We start from the raw sequence: 20821 nt of genomic DNA, 5'->3' as shown, positions 1-20821 counted from the left end.
ATATGAACAATTTTTACTACAACTCTCCACATGTCAAACTATAAATAATGAAGAAAAAATAGTGGGTATGAAAATAAAAATTAGTCAATCACATTCTACCACGTAAAAGAATTATAGTAAGAATTGTAAATTCATTTGTCATACTGAAAGAACTCATTAAAAACAAATTAGGATTTTGTGCAATACTCAAGATATAATTACCCCATTTCTCTATCACAAAAAGTTTTACTATTCTCACTTTTTACCTTTTTTTTAAACTTTTTTTCATTCAATGGTTAAAATTGAAATATGATGTTTTTCAATTCTCAATCTTGGGCATAGACTTTGATTTTTTTTTTTCCGAGAAATAGGAACCGAAATAGGAACCAAAATACAGTCCAAAAGCAAAGGTTATAAAACAACATGAAGGAGGCTGAGAAAATACAATAACGGGTTCTGCTTGAGAACAACCATATTTAGCAAGAATCTGCAGCTTTGTTAGCCTCTCTGAAGTAATGCTCGATTTTCACCTAATGGAAAGCTTGAAGAATGGCCCTGCAGCCACAAGAGGCAGGGTTAGTCTATCAATAGAATTTGAACTGGAAACAAGTAATATTATGTCCCTGCATTCACATTGACAATGAGCTTTTCAATCCTAACAAATTTTTTCATAAATAAACCATTTCTTAGAGCCCAAAGTTGTGACAAAAGGATGAGAGAAGTCCCAATTGCACGAGAAAAGCCCCGAACCCAATTGCCATTGGAATGAACCCACCCTCCGGCTTAGGCGGAGTTGGGAGACCGTATTCAACTTACTCCAACCTGAGGCCTGAGGGAGCAAATGTAGGAGGTTTAATAGAACCGAATGGGAGATTTGCCCGACTCTCTCTCTTTTAACTTTTATGCCTTTCATACGTTCTTGCCTCCTGCTGTGCCACATCAGACTTCCCTCTTTCTCAAGGGCTTAACGGTTGATTCTGTTTCTTAAAGTACCTTGCCGTTACAGCTTGCCGGACACAGATGACAATGAACAGCGACGTTAGTACTCTTCATCAATTAATTGTTTATTCCCACTTTCAATAATTCATGGAAACGGCGTAACGGTCGTTATGGGAACTCAGCTATTTTTTGCTCCTGCCTTATGTCTCTCGCCTCTTTCTCCTAATCGTTTAAGCTGGGGCCATTGACAATTGTGGCGTTGGTCAAGGATGATTGGAGCAGTTGCGTCTGGGCTTGTGGTGGTCCTCCTCAAACTGTTTGAACAAATGCCTGAACCAAAGTTCCCATCACCAAACTCGTCATCAGGTCTTGTGTGTGTGAACTTCTAAGTAAACGTTTTGTTGCTTATTTAGTTTCAAAACTAAATAATCTGAATCCATTAACCTGATCATACAATAATCTGAACCATGATTGCATTAAAAACAATTATAAACTCAGCCTTATTGACTTATAATTCTAAATTTTGTCATGCTTTTTGCCTCTGACTTAATGCTATGTTATCATGCTTTGTTCAATTTAAATTATTGACAATGCTAAAGTGAACATAGTATGTGATTGCTTAATGCAAGAAATTTGAGGACTGTGTCATAGACAAATTTCTGCTATTTGCATTGTTAGTATAATCTACACTTATCTGTGCTAGTCTGCTAGACCATTGTAGGAGCAGTTGGTGATTGGTTCTTCGGTAGAAGGGTAATGTTAAGTTCTTGGTAGTTCAGAGATTAGAGAAGGAAGGAATGAGGATTAAGGAAGAAAATCACAGCTACTTCAAGGGTAGCCAACCTCCTAAGCAAAGAAAGAAGAAGATAGGCACAAACTTGGGTTAATTTTCTGTATAACCTCTAATTGTTCATCTTAGCAGCTTATACACAATGCAATCTCTGCTTAACCAATTCCCACCCAAAAGCTAACTAACTAACTAACTCTATTTCAGCTTAACAGCTTAACTGACTAGCTGCATTACTGTAGCTAACTAACTGTATTACTATGCTAACAATACTAGCATACAATACAACACATGGTAACTTCAGTACATACAGCTAGTATCCTAACAGGTAACCAAGAATTCCAATAGGCTATTCCTGTTACAAACCTAAAGACAGATTATTTTATATTATTTCACAATCTAAACCATTTTATCTAGTTAGTTTCAATACTAATCTATTAGGCTAGATTTATGATGAAAAAGATTCTCTCCCCATATGATAAAAAATTCATAAAGGTTCCATATGTTCTCTCCCCATTTGTACATATTCTGTTTTGTTAGATTTCTTTCTCAATTCTTCTTTTTTATGTTGTTTTTTAGCTCCAAAAGAATGTACTAACTATGTATTTAGTATGTTATTTGAAGAATTTACATATTATGTTATGCAAAGCTAAATGAGATTTTTACCTTTTCTTTTATGGGTCTCGATTTTTGAGATGACAAGAACCTATATAACTGGGAACTAGAAAAATCTTTGTCTTGTATTTGAGAAGAAGATTCATTTGACATAATTCTCCCCACTCCAATATAGGTAGAATTGCTGAATTTAGCTATGTTGATAATGTCCACTATGGTATCATACTGGCTAATATCATATCATCTCTTAAGGGTATGTTTGGTATACTGTAATAACTCCTGTAATAGAATAATTATTCATGTGTAATTGTAATTTGGTCATTTGGCTGCATCTTTATTACATGGATTAGTTGTTACATTGGAATAACTATTCTTAAAATTGAAGAATAGCTGATTCCTCTTTAAAATGGATGTAATAGCTATTCCTTAGTGCATATAATAGGTTTTAAAATTAATATATTTCCAAAAATATAAAGTTTCCTTATACATCATCTTTAACAAGCTTTCCATATGTAACAACCAAACTTATGGATAGTAATAGTTATTCCATTACAATGTCTTTTATTCCAAGTAATAAAGATTACTATTCCTAATGTAATCTACATTCAGTGTACCAAATGTACCCTAAGGGTTTTTTTTTTTTTTTTAAAGTATATCAATCTCCTAAAAAACATTTGTTGCTGTTTATCTTTTTGGTCATAGCTTTCCCAATTGTAACCTCGTGTAAGGATCCCTCAAATTAGGATTGTGTGCCTCTATCTCAGATTAGGATTGATTTCCTCTGGCTTTTCTTCAATGGTAAAGTGGACTACTCCTTCCATTACAACCACATCTTGCAAGCTTTCCCAAGAAAATTTGTTTGCTAAATGAGCTTCAATGTGTTTCAGGGGGAAATTATCCTTGGAAAAAATTTTCAACAAAAACTTATTCTTCTCAGTATGTTAATTAGTTTTTCTTTTGAAGGTGTATGTTAATTACTTATTTTCCTGTGCGCAAATTGGTCTACTATTATTGCTGCAGTTGGCTGCATATAATTTCATTCATGTGACATGCTTATTTAGTTTAAAATTGTTTAGCCTTTTCTTTTATTATTTGGAAATTTTATATTTGGTTTGGTAATGAAGGTGTTTCCTTGGGTGATGATACTACATACTTTACTTACCACCATGTTGCTGTGATTAACAAAAGCCCCACAATGACCAACCATTTTTAATCTTGTTGTCTGCAACATCACAGAGTTAATATTTCATAAAGGCCATTATAATGGATGATTAGCAGCTGTCACCTTATTATCTGCATATAAGAAATGGGAAAAACCTGCAATTTCTGGGATTTTTTTGGTTGCAGGTGCTGCTAAGCATTTGGAGTAGGGAGCTACAGATAAATAGGTTGAACGTGACCCAAATGCTCCAGATGGGTACCTAATTGTTCTTTCCATATTCCTGAAAGGATTTAAGCTTTAGACACCTGAAGGTTTTTACAGTATGATTTGTTCCCAATCTAATTTCTAGGCCAAAAGGATTATAATCCTATTGGAAATGCCTACCTTTTTGCAAATTCTATTTGTTGATAAAAAGATACTCACTTCTATGAACCTCAAGGCTCAAGCTCCAGTTTTTTCCAATTGATGATGGCACTTGGAGAGGCTTGGAAATGGTGAGATTGAAAAAGGAAAAAAAAAAATTTCTTATGAGTGTAGTATAATCCTTGCTTATAGCTCACTCTTAGTACCTGGAAGAAGATATTATCAGTATTGGAACATCTAAATCGCAAATGGGGAAATTCAAGTGTAGCATCTGGAGAGCTAATGTCTATCCCTTGTGGACAAAGACTTATGTTGTTATATTGTTGTTTTAAATTTAAAGGAAACCATGTGCCTTAAGACAAATTTTCTCAAAAATCAGGAAGTGAGCTATTAATTTTTCAGATGGTATCCTTTTTTTCTTTTTTAAACTTTAAGTTGATGCTTAGTTTTTAATCTTTTGAGGGTTTTTTTTGTGTTTTTTTTTAAGGGGGGGGGGGGTATACTATTTCTTAGATTTCAGGTTAGATATTTTTCAACATTGTTCTGTTTTAGTATTAGATTCCTCAATGTAAGTACCTTACAAGGTTTCTTATCTATGGTCCTTTCTCAAACCAAACAGAAATTGCAAAAAGATTAATTAAATGCATAATGAGGTAAATGATCTGCAACATTCATTGGAATGACAGTGGAGGCTAATTTACCATTTTTGTTATGTGCATAATTAGTCGTTTTTGGTTCTGTGTGTAGTTTCAAATTTGGAGTTTTTTGTCAATTGATTATTTATTGATTCAGTTGTTATATAATTCTCTCTTGAGGGAAAATTATTGTGTACTTTCGGAGTACCATAAATGCGTACTTGGGAGTACGCATTTATGATACTCCGGGAGTACCTAATAATTTTCCTCTCTTGAGATTACTAATTCCGCAATTTCAGATCTATGTTGCCAAGTGTGTGGGCCTTTTTTGCGAATGTTGGGCTGGGCTGCCCGCCGCTATACTAGGCCCAAAAATTTCTAGATCAGAGAGTTAGGACCAGTCCAAGAGCAACCCTTCTTAGTCTAGCTTGTGCGCAAACAATGCTCCTGCTAATCAGGCTTTGATCATAGACCCATAGCAGGTAGAACTGTTACATCAATTACGGCAGGCAGATACAATAAGATAATAATAGAAAATTCTTTTAGGATTCAAATAAAATAAATAGTGGGCTTTGATAAGGAGTGCCCGTTTTACAAAACAGCAACAAAATAGTAAGTATTGAATGAACAACCACAAGCTTATTAAAATAAATAAATGTCAGTCTGCCGCGTTAAGCTATGTAGCTAAGTCTAAGTCAAAAAGGGGAACCACCTCTTCAATGCGACTAAGCTCCTAAAAGGGGAAATTAGCTGCTTTGAAGGGACGGACCTAAATGGCTTTTATTTTACGAGATCTTTCTCCATTATCAAAGAGCATGGGTTGGAGAAGGAGAGGGAGATTGACTCATCTGGTGCATGTCTACCGCTCTGTTCTCTCTGTTTTCTTTACTTCTTTTTTCTATTTCTTAGTTATTTTCTCTTTTTCTTTTTCGTTTTTTACTCTCCTTTCTCTTTTCTCTAATTCTTTCTCTCTTTTTTATTAGTCTTTTATACTCACTGCCTTTTTTTATTCTAGAGATTATACCCCAGAGGTTGTCATCCCCCTCTTTGTTGTGCACAACAAAGGTTCCTTATATAGTGTCAGTCGTGCTTGGTTTTTATCATTTTAACCCCTAAACGTTTTTTGTCTGGTGTAGGTGTCATTGCCGACCATCACTGACTGGTTAGTCACCCAGCCAACGCCACTTACCTGCACTAGCTGCACCACTCCACCTCACCAGACAAAGAAGGCTCTTTTGTTTGCTTACTTGCCGTGGCATTCTTACCTACCACGGTGTAAGTACTCTCCGTCCCTCCTGGCATGCACCTAGTAGTTCCAACTCAGTTTTGCCTCTTTTGGGTGGTATGTCATCTCAGCAGGACATTGCCTCCAAAAGAACTTGAGCAGGAAACACAAAAATGGCTTTTCCCCTTCCTTACCTCCAAACCGTGCCCTCTTACCCCTAACCCATGACCTCACCATTTCCTGTATTAGCTGGTTACAAGCTGGTGGTGCATAGGCCTTGCGCGTGCCTTACCTCCATGCTCATCCAAATTCTGTCCGCTGCTCATGTGTCTACCGTGGTTTGAAGGTCAATCTGTCTAGTCTACCATTCATCTTGGACTTCTTATGGCATGGGTCGTTTTCCCTGACTTTTCATTTATGGCTTGCTTCTTTTAGGGGGCTGGGCCTTACCCAATTGTGGGTTGTTCCGTGCTTTCGGCCCTTGTTATTTGTTTTCTGCCACACCATTCTACTATGCCTGCCGTGAGGTTTGTTTGACCCAAGGGCGCTGGGCCTCTTCGGGCTTTTCTACTCGTTCTTTCTTTGAAGGCTCAATAAACTCTCTGGGCTCTTTACTACTTGCGGGCTCTCTCGTCCCGCCTACTTTCTTTTGGGCATCCTTGACCTGTTTACTTTCTTGGGACATCCTTAGCACTTTCCAATTCTATACTTCCCTTGGGCTTTTACTAACTCCTTGGGCTTTCTTGGCCCAAGTGCTTCTTACTTCATCCTTGGAGCTCATGAATTCTCCATTGCCCCTTAGTTTCTTTACTTACTTTGCTTTGGGCCTGCCGTGACAGCCGTGGCCCATTCTCACTTTTTTACATTCATACAGCCCATGGGTTTGTTATTTCTTTCTTCCGGACCTTCTTAGGCCCATTACTTTTTCAAGGTCCATTTGCTTGCTTTATGGATCCATTATCTATTATTCCTGCCACTTGGGCTTAATAACATTTTCTTACTCTTTTTTGCCCATGTCTTTGGACTTTTCCTCCTACTGAGCTTCTAAAAAAAATGAGCATCTACACCAAGAAGGCGTACTATTCCATCTATATTCCACCATGGCACCCTAAAGCTGCCTATTTCCCTCTTTTTTCTGGTACTTATTTTCCTTCTGGCATATATATCAATCATTATCTAATCAGGTAGAAGTGAGCATGATATCAGGCATTACTTGCATGTGGAAGTCCAACTTAAAGCCCAATTGATAAATATTACATAATTTAGCTTTTATTTAGAACTTGGTACGTCTACTTTCGTGAGGAATACCATTTTGAATAGTTTATTATTATTATTTTTGGTTAAGTTTGTTATGATAGAAATTGTTTCACTATCTTTTGTGAAACTGTCAAAGCTTAGTTACAAAAATACACTAATTAACATGAATATTTTGAAGCTCATGAAGATGCCTTTCTTGAAGTTTTAACAATTTCATGTGTTCAAAATGATTCTATTAGATCTCATGAAGGCTTTATTGCTGAACTTTGAAATAATTAAAATATAATTAGATTAGATTTGCACTTAGAAAAAATATAAAGAGGAGTAATGCTTTATCAATTGTTGATGAAAATAGTGAAGATCAAAAACCTATTGAATCAAAGTAGTTTGACTTAAGTATAATTAAGTTATACCTTTATGTAAAGTTATCTTTCCGTGCACCACATGAGTTTGGACTAATTTTATAAATACTTGGCCACTACATGCTTTATCACATGCCTAACCTTATAGGCTTTTATACATATTATAAAAGAGGTTTCTTATAAGGAAAACAAAAAATGCCTTTTAAGTTTACTAATTTTATTAGAAAATGGTAATGAATTTCATTTATACCACATCATGGGCAGCTCTAGGCACGGTCTAGAGGGTTCAAATGAACCCCCTGGGCCAAAAAAAAATTTATATATATAATTTTTTTTTATTTCTTTTTGTTTGTTCCTCTCAAAATAAAATTTTGAACTCCTATACCTTTTTTTTTTTTAAACACAGCCAAAACAAATTTCTTAATTATTTCTTTCCACATCAACAATATAATAAATAAATTTCTTAATTAATTTTTTGTTGTTTTTAAAAATTGCACATCCAATTATAAGAATTATGTATTATACTGTATGGTCTCCTTGGCATCATACTTTTTTTTTTAAATGAAAATGTCAACATACTGCAACACACTCATCTTAGACTCAAAAGAAAACAAACAAACTTTGAGTAGGTATTCAATTAAAATTAAAAAAGTTTTGCTGAAAATATTGTAGATAAAGTTAAAAACTAACTAAAATAGTACAATAGGACGTATGAATAGTAATAAAAAGTAGAGTGGAACTTAAGAATAATAGCAAAAATAAGCTAAATAATAACAAAAATAAATTAAATAAAAAATGGCCAATATCAAACACAACCTTCATATCTTATCACAGGTAATATTTGACTAATAAAGACTAAAGTCACATGTCTCTCTTTCTCAACCATTTGGTAGAAGATAAAAGAAAGAGGAAGGAAAGATCTTGGGGCAAAAAAAGGAAAAGAAAGAAGATGGGGAAAGGAAGATAAAACTCTTGTTGGTTGATAGAGAAGTGGAATCCATGTTGATGAGTTGCTGACTTGTCCACTTTTCCTAGTTGAGAAAGAAGGGGAAGTGTTATCGACAACAAAGACCTAGCCGTTTACATTGGTGGCATAGTAGTACGCTCCACCATTGTTGAAATACTATCAAAAACAATGTAAGCTAAGGAGTGCAGCAGAAGTAAAAAGAGCTGGAGATGTAAGAGAAGGCAAAGTTGGAATTGAATTTTCATGAATTGGGATAAAGTTTCTCTATACTTATTGATCTTATTGATCAAAGAAAGTGGGTGGAAGACTACTTTTTACTTAAACCCACAAGCTTTAGAGCCCGTTGGTACGTGGGTTTAAACAACAATTTTTTGTTTTTTTTGGAAATGAATATAGGAAAAAAATGTATAAAAAGACGTGTAATGTTATTTAAAAACTAAAAACATGTATTTAAACACGTACCAAACAGACCCTAATTTCTCTAAAATAGAGAGAATGATGAGAAAAATACGGACAGAAGGCAAATTTATAATTTTACCCCAAATCTTAACGCATTTTTTTTTCCTTTTGCATTTCATTTTGTCATCAAATATTAAATGAAAAATAAATTTCCGATCAAAAAAATAAATAAATAGATATACAAAATTTCAATTTATTGTTATTTATGAATATATTGTTTACAAATAGTTTAATGCCTAGGCCACTTAGGCCTTGGCCTAAGGCCCCCAATAAAAAAAAATGGCTTATATTTTTATTCCTATATAAATTTTAATTTTGAATTTGTACTAAAACATATTAATTTGAATATTAAAAACTTAGAAAATTAATATAAAAATTAATTGAATCTCAAATATCTTGATACATTTGTTATTATTATAAGAAAGAGAGAGTGTGTGTGTTTATATATATATATATATATATATATATATATATATATATATAAATTAATAAATTTAGATATAACAAAGTGTATGACTTCAAATAAAATAGAATAGAGAAAATGAATACATATGACCAACTTTTGACCCAAAAAATTTGGGACTAAAAGTTGCTGATGTAATAATTGTAAATTTAGGTGAAAAACTCAAAAATGAATGGAAAAAATCGTCAAAAAGAATTAGAGGATAATGAAATAATACAAGAGAAAGTTAACAATGAAAATAATTGTAATGATATTCAAATAATAAAGATTCTTAATTATATAAAAATCTGGGGTACAACACTAAAGCATTTTTACAGGCACAGCCTAAAGCATTTTACAGTTCTATGGTGACATGAAGCCACATAAACTTAATAAAACTAATGTTCCTCAAACCCAGTGAAGACTATCTGGCACCATCAATCCTTAACTGGGTTTTGACTTTCAGTAGACTTTGTATCAGAATCATCATCCCCTCCAATGGGTGTATGATCATCTTCCTCCATTTGGATTCTGTCAGAAGGCAAATGCCAAGCAAGAGGAAACTGCAACTCCAGCATAGTGTTTGTTGCACTTTCTTCATGTGGGTCTCTGTGAATTGCAGTTTCTTGAAGCATCAATGCATATTGCAAGTCATATAGCACTTCCTGCATTTTAGGCCTGTCAGCACTATTTGTCTTCAAACACTTCTCAGCTGTTTCACCAAACTTTCGCAATGAACTAGGCTTAATTTTACCAACTAGTACCGGATCAATAATTTTCTCGAGTTGACCTTTCCTTTGCCACAGCATCCCCCATTCAGCTAGGCACATCTCCTCCATTGGAAGCAACTTGTTAATAGCCGGTCTAGCACAAAGAATTTCAAGAAGTACAACTCCAAAAGAGTACACATCAGATTTTTCTGTCAATTGTAGGGTGGTGAGGTATTCTGGATCAAGATAACCAAAGCTACCCTTTACGCCCATGGTGAAATGTTCTGGATCAGGAAGCCCTGACCTTGAAAGGCCGAAGTCAGCAACTTTAGCCACAGAATTTTCATCAAGCAAAATGTTTGTGGTCTTCACATCACGGTGAATGATTCCTCCAGCTGGACCAGTGTGTAGGTAACGTAGGCCTTTGGCAGCGCCAATACAAATTTCAAGTCGTTGCTTCCAAGATAATTCAGATCTTGAAGATGAACTCTCAGAATTGTCATTTGAATCATAGAGATGATCTCTTAGAGTCCCCTTTTCCATATATTCATAAACCAGTATCATCTCAGACCTTTCATTGCAGTACCCAATCAAAGAAACAAGATGGTGATGCCTGACTTGAGATAACACTATGATCTCCGTTTGGAATTCCTCAATACCCTGCCCATGTCCTGCCTCACTTCGCTTCACAGCCACTTTCATACCATTCCTAAGAGTTCCTTTATACACTTTTCCAAATCCACCCTCACCAATCAAAAATTTTGCACTGAAGTTCTTAGTTGCATACTGTAATTCAGCTAAAGATATCCTCCAACTAAGGTTCAGATTCGAAGGTTGTGATAAATTAGGACTTCCTTCAGTCAACCTGATAAAAGCTGTTCCTCCATAAAGAAGCCCTCCCAAACTTGGATCAGGCTCTGTCTTCTTGCATTTCAAATGCAACACCACCACTATTATCAAAATGACAAATGCCCCGCTACTTACAGAACCAATAATCTTTATAACAGGGGAGTGTTTCTTGATTTTGACTGGTTCACATTCCACCGGTATGGGACCTGATTTGTTCATGAACTCCATAATCTCCAGCCCATTCAAAAACGCATTAAGAATGACAGAGTCATTCTCTGAAGGGCTTATACTAAAATTGGTAAATCCTGAATCATCTGAATCAACCACATAATCGAAGAAAAAGGGAACAGCAAAGTCTCCAGTTATACTTCTTTTATACGGATCAATCAACTGATCAAAGTTGCTATATATATAGAGATTGAACAATATGTCATTGACTGTTTTAGTTACTATGTCACAGAAATGGACCCGAACAAAGTGTCTAGTATTCTTACTGACAGGAAAACTCCAAGTTAAATTTAAGAGACTAGCGTTGCCGTTAGCACCTGTCTTCAATTGTTTGGCTGTCTGGTAGACACGATCTGGGGCAGTATATTTTGTGGCCAGTTCAGAATTGTAATTAAGCGTTTGACTATATTGCGTGCTGTTCTTCGCAGAATCGCTGTGGAGTATTAAGTAACTATCATCTGCTACCCATTTCCTCCACAATTCATCGTAATCAATTTGGGAACCTCCAAAGTTGATCCTGTGGATTGTATGCAGACCCTGAGAGAGCAGACCAGTGTAGTTACTAACATTTCGAGCAGAACTAACGTGAGGGGCATAATCACTGATGCGGATCTCGTTGGCAAGAAAGACTTCTATGGCGTTTACGAAAGCCAAAGATGAGTCTTGAGAAGGTATGAATTGGATTCTAAATTTTCCTTGTGGGATGGTGAGCAAGTACTCCTTAATCACTGGAAAACTACTACTGTTTCGGATGCTAAAATTGATTAAAAGTGAAAACCCAGAAGCCGAAACATTGAACAATGCATCATATAGATTAGCACGTGACACGTAAGCAAAGAAATGGAGGCGTACTATGTACGTACCATTCTGGTCGATTTCAAAGCTATACGAACATGGCTGTCTGTAAACCCTAGCTTTTTGATAGAGTTCTGGAATCCATGCCGATGTGTTTCCGACTTCTTCACTTTTCCCAGTTGAGAAAGAAAGGGAATTGCTGTCGGCAACAAAAACCTGACCGTTGACGGTGGTGTTGGAGCTTGCTCCACAGTTGATGAAGTACTTTTCAGGAACAGTGTAAGCTGATGAGAGAAGTAGAAGTGAAGAGAAGTAGAGAGGTAAGAAATGGCAGAGTTGGAAAAGACGCTTATGGAAGTGAAGCATTTCCATGGATTTTTTGTGAGACTGGCTACTTCTTCAGAGGTTATGATAGGTAGCTGAAGATGAAATAAAGTTGGTAAAAATATTTAATAGTATGCATAAATCTAATGGAAAATTTTTAAACGAAGGGGAATTGCATAAATCCATGTTGATTTGTTGCTGACTTCTTCGCTTGTCCCAGTTGAGAAAGCAACAAATACCCGGCCGTAGTCGACCTGGCATTGGAGCTTGGTCCACAGTTGATGAAGTACTTGTCAGGAACAGTGTAAGCTAGTGAAAGAAGCAGCAGTGAAGAGAAGTGGAGAGGTAAGAAATGGCAGAGTTGGAAAAGACGCTTATGGAAGTGAAGCATTTCCATGGATTTTTTGTGAGAGCAGCTACTTCTTCAATGATTATGGTAGCTTGAGGATGGGAAGAGCTCGTGATAATAATTAATAGTATCTATATCAAATGTTTAAAAATTATAAAAAGACTCACTTTCACTTGATAGTATAAGGGCCTGTTTAAGTAGCGTTTGGATAACGCGTTTCACGTGTTTCAACATCTGCGTTTTTTTTCCTTTTTTTAAGCTGGGAGTATTGACTTTTATCGTGAAACACACCAACGTCACTTTTCAGTGATTGTTCTATTAAAACTTAGTCTCAGAATATTCACATATTTTAAAATTGTTTTATTACAATATTTTTAATTTTCAGTTGTATTTAAATAAACCCTTAATACATATGTTTAAAAGTAAAAAATTATTGTTTAAAAATATTTGTAAAAATACATGTGGGTGAAAAAATGTGTACAAATACTTATAATATTGTTTAAAAACTAAAAATTATTATTTGAAAACACAAACCAAATACCCCTAAGCTTTCTAACTTTTTTCTTTTTTTGGATAAAACGACATTGCTTTTTACCTATTTAGAGTAGTTAAATTTGATGCAAAGTTATAAAAAGAGTGGGTCACTAAAATGTTATACAAAGCGTGTAACATTTTGTTACCAATGATTTATAAATTAATATGATAATATATATGATTAGTAAATTTCAATAACATATTAAAATATTAAATGAATGTCATAATAATTTATTGCAATGAATATACTTTTATTTGTAAGATGTATGTAGTAATTAGTAAAGTTCATCATTAATATTACTTTTATTTATTTAAATTCACAAATTTTTATCTCTAAAATGGAAAAAAATATGGAGAGAAGAAAAAATTATCATTTTACCCACATATTATTTTTATTTTTATTTTTTACAATTCATCTGGTTGACAAATATGAAATAATATATATATACACATACACACACATTCAAGTTATTATTTATGAATTTACTATTGATTTAAAAAAAAATGTTAATTGCACTTTCCCCCCTCAATCGTTGGGTTCACTTCAATCCTTACCCCCAAATTTTAAAATAGAGCTACGTCTTCTCTTAGAGCATCCACACCAGCTCCTTCATTTTACACATTCACTTTTACACTAAAAACCCACTTTTTCTATTTTACACATCTAATTTTACAAAACCTCCACATCAGTTCATCTATCCTACAACCCTTTTTAATTAAATAATTAATTTTCTTTAATATTTTATTATTTTCCCCGACCTACCTCTTAAATTACCGCTCTCTCTCTCTCTCCTAGCTCATTTCTCACTTTTGCTCTCTCTCTCTAAACCCATCTCTCAGACTCTCCCTCTCCCTCTCCCTCTCCCTCTCCCTCTCCCTCTCCATCAACTCCCTCTCCGATCACCAGCTCAGATCACCATCCGCGAGTCCGATCGGCGAGCTCAGATCACCATCCGCGAGCTTCGATCGCGATCCACGAGCTCCGATTGGCGATCTGCGAGCTCCGATCGCCATTCGCGAGCTCCGATCGCGATCCGTGAGCTCCGATCGCCGATCCGCAAGCTCCGATTGCGATTCGCGAGCTCCAATCGCGATCCGCCAGCTCCGATCACTGATCCGCCAGCTCCGATCGCCGATCTGCCAGCTCCGATCTAGCGTCTGCGAGCTCCGATCCACGGCAAGACCCACGAGCTCCGACTAGTCAAGCACCGATCCGTGTTTGTTTGTGTATGTCTGTGTTTTTTTTTTTTGAGCAAAGTATATCTCTGTATATTCTGTGGTGAGAAAAAGATGAGAGAATGAGTCTGTTGAAAACATATCAGAGAGAGAAAAAAAGGAGCGAAGGAAAAATGATAAAATATGGTATAAACGAGCTACAGTAACCGTGTAAATATACACGGTACTGTAGCTCGGGGATGGTTTTACACTATTTTACCCAGTTTTAGCTCCACTGATGTAGCTCAAAATGTGTAAATTGAAAAAATTTTGCATTATACATGATTATCCACCAACTGATGTGAATGCTCTTAAATATTGAAAATTAGCAAATTGCCTCCTGTGGTAGCTAGCATATATATATAAATAAAAACCAATAAGAGAATTTGCAGAATGGATTAAACATGATTAAATTAGAAAGAAGATCAAAAGTAATTATTATAGCAAATTTTGATAACAGATCAGCATCCAACACGTTCTCAGCCTCTGGTCAGGTCTTAGCTCAAGGCCACTTCGGCTCATGTGAAGTCCTCAGTCAATAAGGCAGGAGCAATAAATGTTGTACTAGCTGTTCAGTTTTTTTTTTTTTTTTTTTGAGAAACACTAGCTGTTAAGTTAATAGGTTGGTTAGAGCATCTTCAATGGAGTAGCTAAAACTCAAATATTCTCTATAATAGAGAATGAGAGCAAAAAAAAAGTCTCCAATAGATTCTTGAAACACTAAATTTTTTTTGGCTCATGAACAGTAGCTCATCAAATCTGATGAGTTACTGTTCATTCTTCAAATGTCTTTTATTATTATAATAATCAGGTATTGATTAAAAAAATGTTGGAAGATTTATAGTTGTTAAAAAAAAAGAATAAATAATGAAGGAAGAAATAATATTTAAATAAGATAGATAATGGGATAGAGAATCGGTTGAAAAGTGTATTTAAAAAATTGGGTAGTTAAAAGGTAAAAGTCACTGTTCATTCTCCAAACAATACAAAAATTTAGAGAATCTGCTGGAGATGCTCTTAAGCTATTAAGTTTGATAGTACCAACGCCGGCCCTAGGCCTAAGCAAAATATAACATTGCCTAGGCCCCTACTAGAGAAAGACTATGTGTGTGTATGGGTCAGGTTGGGTCGGGTTGAGAGAATTTTTTGACCCAACCCACCATGGTGGATAAAAAAAAAATTCAACCCAACCCAACCCATCACATAAGTCGAACCCAACCCAATCCAACCCACATGGGTCGGGTTAGGTCGGGTTGAACCTATGGGTTGGACAAATTATTATTATTATTATTATTATTATTATTATTATTATTATTATTATTATTATTATTATTATTATTAAATTGAGTAGAAAAAAAATTAAAATTAAAATATATTTTAAAAATCCAAAAATTAGTATCAATGTAACTCCTTAAAGGCAAACAACAATAGTAATTTACTAAGGTTTGTGTGAATTAATTAGCTTTTATATAGGATAGTTAATTATGTAATATATTTTAAATAAATATATATATATATATTAAATATATGGGTGGGTCGGGTTGGGTTTGGTGGGTTTGAAATTTTATGACCCAAACCCAAACCCAACCCAACCCACTATCAAAAAAAATTTAATAACCCAACCCAACCCAACCCACCAAGGCCTAAAAACCGACCCAACCTAGCAGGTTGGGTTGGGTTGGGTCGGGTCGGGTCAGTTTTGGCGGGTTGGCCAGTTGACTGTTGTTAATGCCCATTTTTGCAAATCTATACCCAAAAGCCTATGAGGAAGAAAGCCTAAAAAGTTGCAATATGAAAAAGCCCATACGGAGGAAAGCCCAATGAAAAGCAAGGTCCAAAGAAATAAGTAGCGATCTACAGCAAAATACAAATCTGCCGCAAAATACAAATCTACGGCAGAATACAGCTTTGCCACAAAATACAGTTCTCTGGCAGGATGGCTTCGGCAGATGAAGATAAATTGGGCCCAAGACCCTTTTGATTTATTCAACATTATTTGGCCCACAAAGGCTCAAATCCTTTTGTATAAAGAAGATAGGCGTGAAAGCTAATATGAAGAAGCACGATGAAAAGAAACAAAGAGCAACAGGAAGTGTCAGTAGCAGGAATCACGTGAAGGAAAGAAAAGTCAAACCAAAGAAAATGACAAATGCAGCAGGAACGCATGAAGAAATAAGATAAAAAACATGTAGCAAAACGAAACAGAACTAATCTGCTATGGCAAAAACAGCGTGGGAGACAAAAACAGAAGACTATAGAGCAAGTACAGAATGGTCGAGGTACCACCAACCTGTACCCAGCCAATACAAGGGAGGTGGGCCCACAGTCAAGGAGATTCAGAGGGTGTGGTTTGGTGGTGGGGGGAAAAGGGGGTCTATATTTGGTTTCTTGTCATAACTTCTTTTGGGAGTATACCTTGCTGGAATGGTATCTTACACAAAAGAAGTAATAAATGGTTGGGACCATCCGACGCATGCCATAAAGCTAGGTTATGAGTTAGCCCAATGAACCTAGATATAAAGGTATACAGCAAGAACAAACAAAAGGGGATTTTGTCATGAAATGAGTAAGGGTGCAGCAAACAAACTGACAATGGTAGTGGCCGGGCAATCAATGGGTCAGTAGGTAGTCTTGAATGGATGCCCACAACGAACCAAAAACAATTGATGAAGCCGTAAGGGTAAAAAGGAGAAATCTCATTGAATTTGCTCAGTATAAAAAGAGGTAGCCATGGATGAGAAAAGGGGACCGAGATGCAGTAAGCATGGGAGACCCAATGGGAAGGGGACTGAAGAGAGGAAGCACCTAAAGGAAAAAACCCAAGTGAGAAAAACAACTTATGGCAAGAGAGTAGTAAGGAAACTAAGAGTAAAAAAAAAGAACGAAGAGAAAGAAAGAAAGGGGTAAAAAGAAGAGAGAAAACGCAGCAGGAATAGGGACATGCATCAATAGACCATCTTTTCCCTCTCTCTTAGCAAACCCACTCTTTGAAATCTCCAAAAAGTAATAGCTAGTAGCCATTTGGGCTTATTTTTCAAAATGCACAACTTGGATAGCAGAAGCCTATGACTAGGTTGTTCAAGTTGGGGTTTGGGTTCCTTCTTGGTTTACTTATTCTAGGGGAAGATTTAATGATTGATTTCGATTGCAAATATATTTGATTTCACTCATTAAAACTTATATCTGATGTATTTAGTTATCCTACTTTAGCACATTTTTTTATCATGTCTGCCGCATCAGTTGTCCTACTATGGTATTTTTACTTGTTGTACTAGTTATTCTGCTGCAACACTTTTTTATTATATTTACTGTGTTAGCTACCATTCTAACTAAACCTTTTCTGCCGAAGCTTTCTTCTTTATTTTTGTTGTTACGTGTTTTACTTTTTACCCATTATCATGCCATAAGTACATATATACATATATTTTGTTCTCGCGTTCTGTGCATATGTATAAGTATATTTATGAATATATGTATATATATATTTGAGAATGTGCTAACCCATGTAAGCTAACACTTGCTTGATTGGTATTTTCTTTGGGTTTTAGATTTGTCTATGTACAGGAAGTAGAAAAAAAATTTTGTAGTAAAAAACGAAGAGTAGTCATTCATATTTCATAAAACTTTACTATATGGCAGAAGGCTTAAATGCACGGCAGACAGTTTTACTACACAGCAGGAGGCTTTGATGCACGGCAAAAAGCTTTACTGTATAGCAGAAAGTTTTATTGCACAGCAGAAGGCTTTATAGCAGGTGGCCTTAATGCGCAGCAGACATCTCTATTGTACAGCCAAAGGCTTTACAGCAAGTAGCTCTATTGCACAGTAGAAGGCTTTACAGCAGACAGTTTTACTGCACAACAGAAAAGTCAGACCTGCAGTAGAAACTGGAGAAAGGTTCTTTCTACGGATGAAACAGAGGATATGCCCACGTTGCAGCGTCTTCCCTTGGGCTTGGACTCATCGTTTGCGCACAAACCGGACCAAGGAAGGATGGTTTTGGATCGGTCCCAACTCTCTGATCCAGAAATCTTTGAGCCTAGTGTAGCGGTAGGCGGCCCAGCCGAACATTTGCAAAAAAGGCCCACACATTTAAATTGGTGACTCCATTGGGGAATTGGGATCAAGATGGGGAGAATGAGATATTTCTCCTCTGCGAACATGTTTCCAAGTCCATACCAAAGCAAGACGCAGATGTTCTTAAACCGTCCAAGCTATATCCTTAAGAAAGTTTCCAAAAGATCACAACAGTACCATAGTGGAATTCTATAGCAGAATATTGCTGCAACGTTACGGCAGGATAGTACTGTAGCAGAATTCTATGGCAGAATATTGCAGCAATGTTACGGCCGAATAGTGCTATTCTATGGCAGAATATTGCAGCAACGTTACGGCAGGATAGTACTGTAGCAGAATTCTATGGCAGAATATTGCAGCAACGTTACGACAGGATAGTGCTGTAGCAGAATTCTATGGCAGAATATTGCAACCATGTTACGGCAGGACAATACCGTAGCAGAAATCTGTAGTAGAACACAACAATGCTAAAACAGAGCAGTATCATGAGCAAAATGCTATGGTGAAATATTGCAGCAAGATGTTCAATGGTGTTGCCTCAAAATGTGGTAGCAAAATATCACTACAAATACTTGGTCCTATCCTTTAAATGCCACTTGTTCTCCTTGTCATGCATATAAGACATGTGGCAAGCCACTTATTCAAACATGCAACTCTCCACTTATCACTCTTTGCTCTCATTTCTTTTAAGAAAATGCTAGAAGCTTTCTAAACTCTCTCCATCTCCACCTTCGAGTCTAGCCTTTAAAAGAGAAAAAAAAATTCATTCCCTCACAAGGTTTCAATCATTTTTTTTTTTCTATGTTAGTGATTCTAGCTCTATTTCCCCTCAAGAACCAAAAGGTAAAAACAAAAAAAAATGAAGCTATAGAAGCCAAAGGAAAACCTTCATCATTACTACACTGTGGCGAATAAATTTTTTTCTTCTATGAAGTATCCTTCAACAGACTTTTCCATAAGTGCAAAATGTCCTGCCGCAGAAATTTCGTAGCAGAAAGTACAGATCCTTCGGCAGACTGTTCACAGCAGAATCTGCTGCATGTCAGAAGTGCAGAATGTTTCCCTCAGCAGACTTTTCTAGAAGTGCAAAATGTCCTGCCGCAGAAATTTCATAGCAGAAAGTACAGATCCTTCAGTAAACTGTTCATAGCAGAATCTGCTGAATTTCAAAAGTGTAGAATGTTCTGCCACAGAATATTCAGCAGCAGAATTTTTTATTGAATTCTAGCAGGTCTTTTCGCAAAATATCCTACCACAAAATTATTGAATTCTTGAACTTTCTAAGTGCAATCACAAATCCAACGTGATTTTCTTCTACAACAAAAGTGACCATTGCCCTATAAAGAATTCATGGGAACACCAACAGTGTGAAGATGTGTAAAAGGCAAATATATCAGTATCAATGAAGGGAGGAGGGAGAACTAATCGATTAGGCAATATCGAAACATCCGCTTTCAACCAAAGAATACATTGAAGTTATGTGACAAGGTGGTGAAGTGTCCAAATTGAATCCAGACCTTGGAATGAAGCCAACCACGCAGTTATTGCGTACTCTCCATAAAAAAGCCCAAATTTACAAGCTGCTTGGAAACTGCTCTTTGTCCATTATCGGGTTTAGCAAACCAATTCAACAACCTTGAAGAGTTGAGAAGTTTTCTTTTTATGCCTAGAGTGGCATTAATGATCATGATCTTTATGATATTTCTAAGAAAGAGTGTATCAGATCACTTGTACTACAAACTATGCAACTCCACCAGCACTCTTCAAGTCATGAAGCTAATTGATGCCCATGTCTCATCCTAGAAGAACTTTGCAATAGTGACAAACTCAAAGGTCCTTCTTTTAGCTTGTGTACAAGAGGAAAGTAACAGAAACAATTGCTCACATTCTGCCGTAGATAGAGTTGCTTATCTTATTGCTGCAAAAAACTTTTAGGTGGTTTTTTATTGAAGGCGTTCTGCTACAAGGGCATTCTGCCACAAGAATAAAGAGGCATGTTGTCCCAGGAAGATGTTGGCATGTCATGAGAAAATTCTACATTAGAAGCCTCTGCTCTTGGCTATTACTAGCCAACCATGAAGCAAGAGATGTAGCAAGGTCCATCTAAATATGCCCATACTCAAAGCAATCAAAGAAGAAATCCAAGGAATATGGGTCTTAGTAGCAAAAGCCAGCAAAAGGGTTGTGGTCATGAATTCTTGGCTAAAGGCCAGCAAAGGAACCATGGTTGTGAGTTCTTGGCAAAAGCCCATAACGGGGGCTACACTCAATCAATCAAACCGGCAAAGGAACCATGGTTGTGAGTTTTTGGAAAAAGTCTGCAAAGGAGCTATAGCCGCAATCATATGTAGCAGAAAATATATGGGATGCAATTGTGCTTGCAGTGGGATGAAGCCAAAGCATGCTTGGGAAGTAACTCTTTCCCAAATTCTTTAGCAACGAAGAATTTCTAAAATATGGCAACTCGTAGATCTATGGCATCTAACTTTTTTACTGAAGAATGCATGAACCACAAGATGGAGCATCAACACCAAGAGATGGTGATATC

General features: G+C 36.1%; 1 protein-coding gene across 1 annotated transcript; it reads right to left on the bottom strand.

Moving 5' to 3' along the window:
* Window positions 1-9496: 9496 nt before the first annotated feature.
* On the bottom strand, window positions 9497-12162 carry LOC142623566 (putative receptor-like protein kinase At2g23200). The gene has a single exon (XM_075797002.1). The coding sequence runs from the start codon at window positions 12144-12146 to the stop codon at window positions 9630-9632; it is 2517 nt and encodes an 838-aa protein (XP_075653117.1). The 5' UTR covers window positions 12147-12162; the 3' UTR covers window positions 9497-9629.
* Window positions 12163-20821: the final 8659 nt, after the last annotated feature.

This window comes from Castanea sativa, chromosome 2 (genome assembly GCF_040712315.1).
Source record: "Castanea sativa cultivar Marrone di Chiusa Pesio chromosome 2, ASM4071231v1".
NCBI lineage: Eukaryota > Viridiplantae > Streptophyta > Magnoliopsida > Fagales > Fagaceae > Castanea > Castanea sativa.
The sequence above is the reverse complement of the archived record's forward strand: the minus strand, read 5'-3'. Positions and strand labels throughout refer to the sequence as shown.

What these genes read in the sequence shown, in the direction of transcription:
- LOC142623566 (XM_075797002.1), bottom strand. Translation starts at nt 12,146, where the DNA reads ATGGAAATGCTTCACTTCCATAAGCGTCTTTTCCAACTCTGCCATTTC.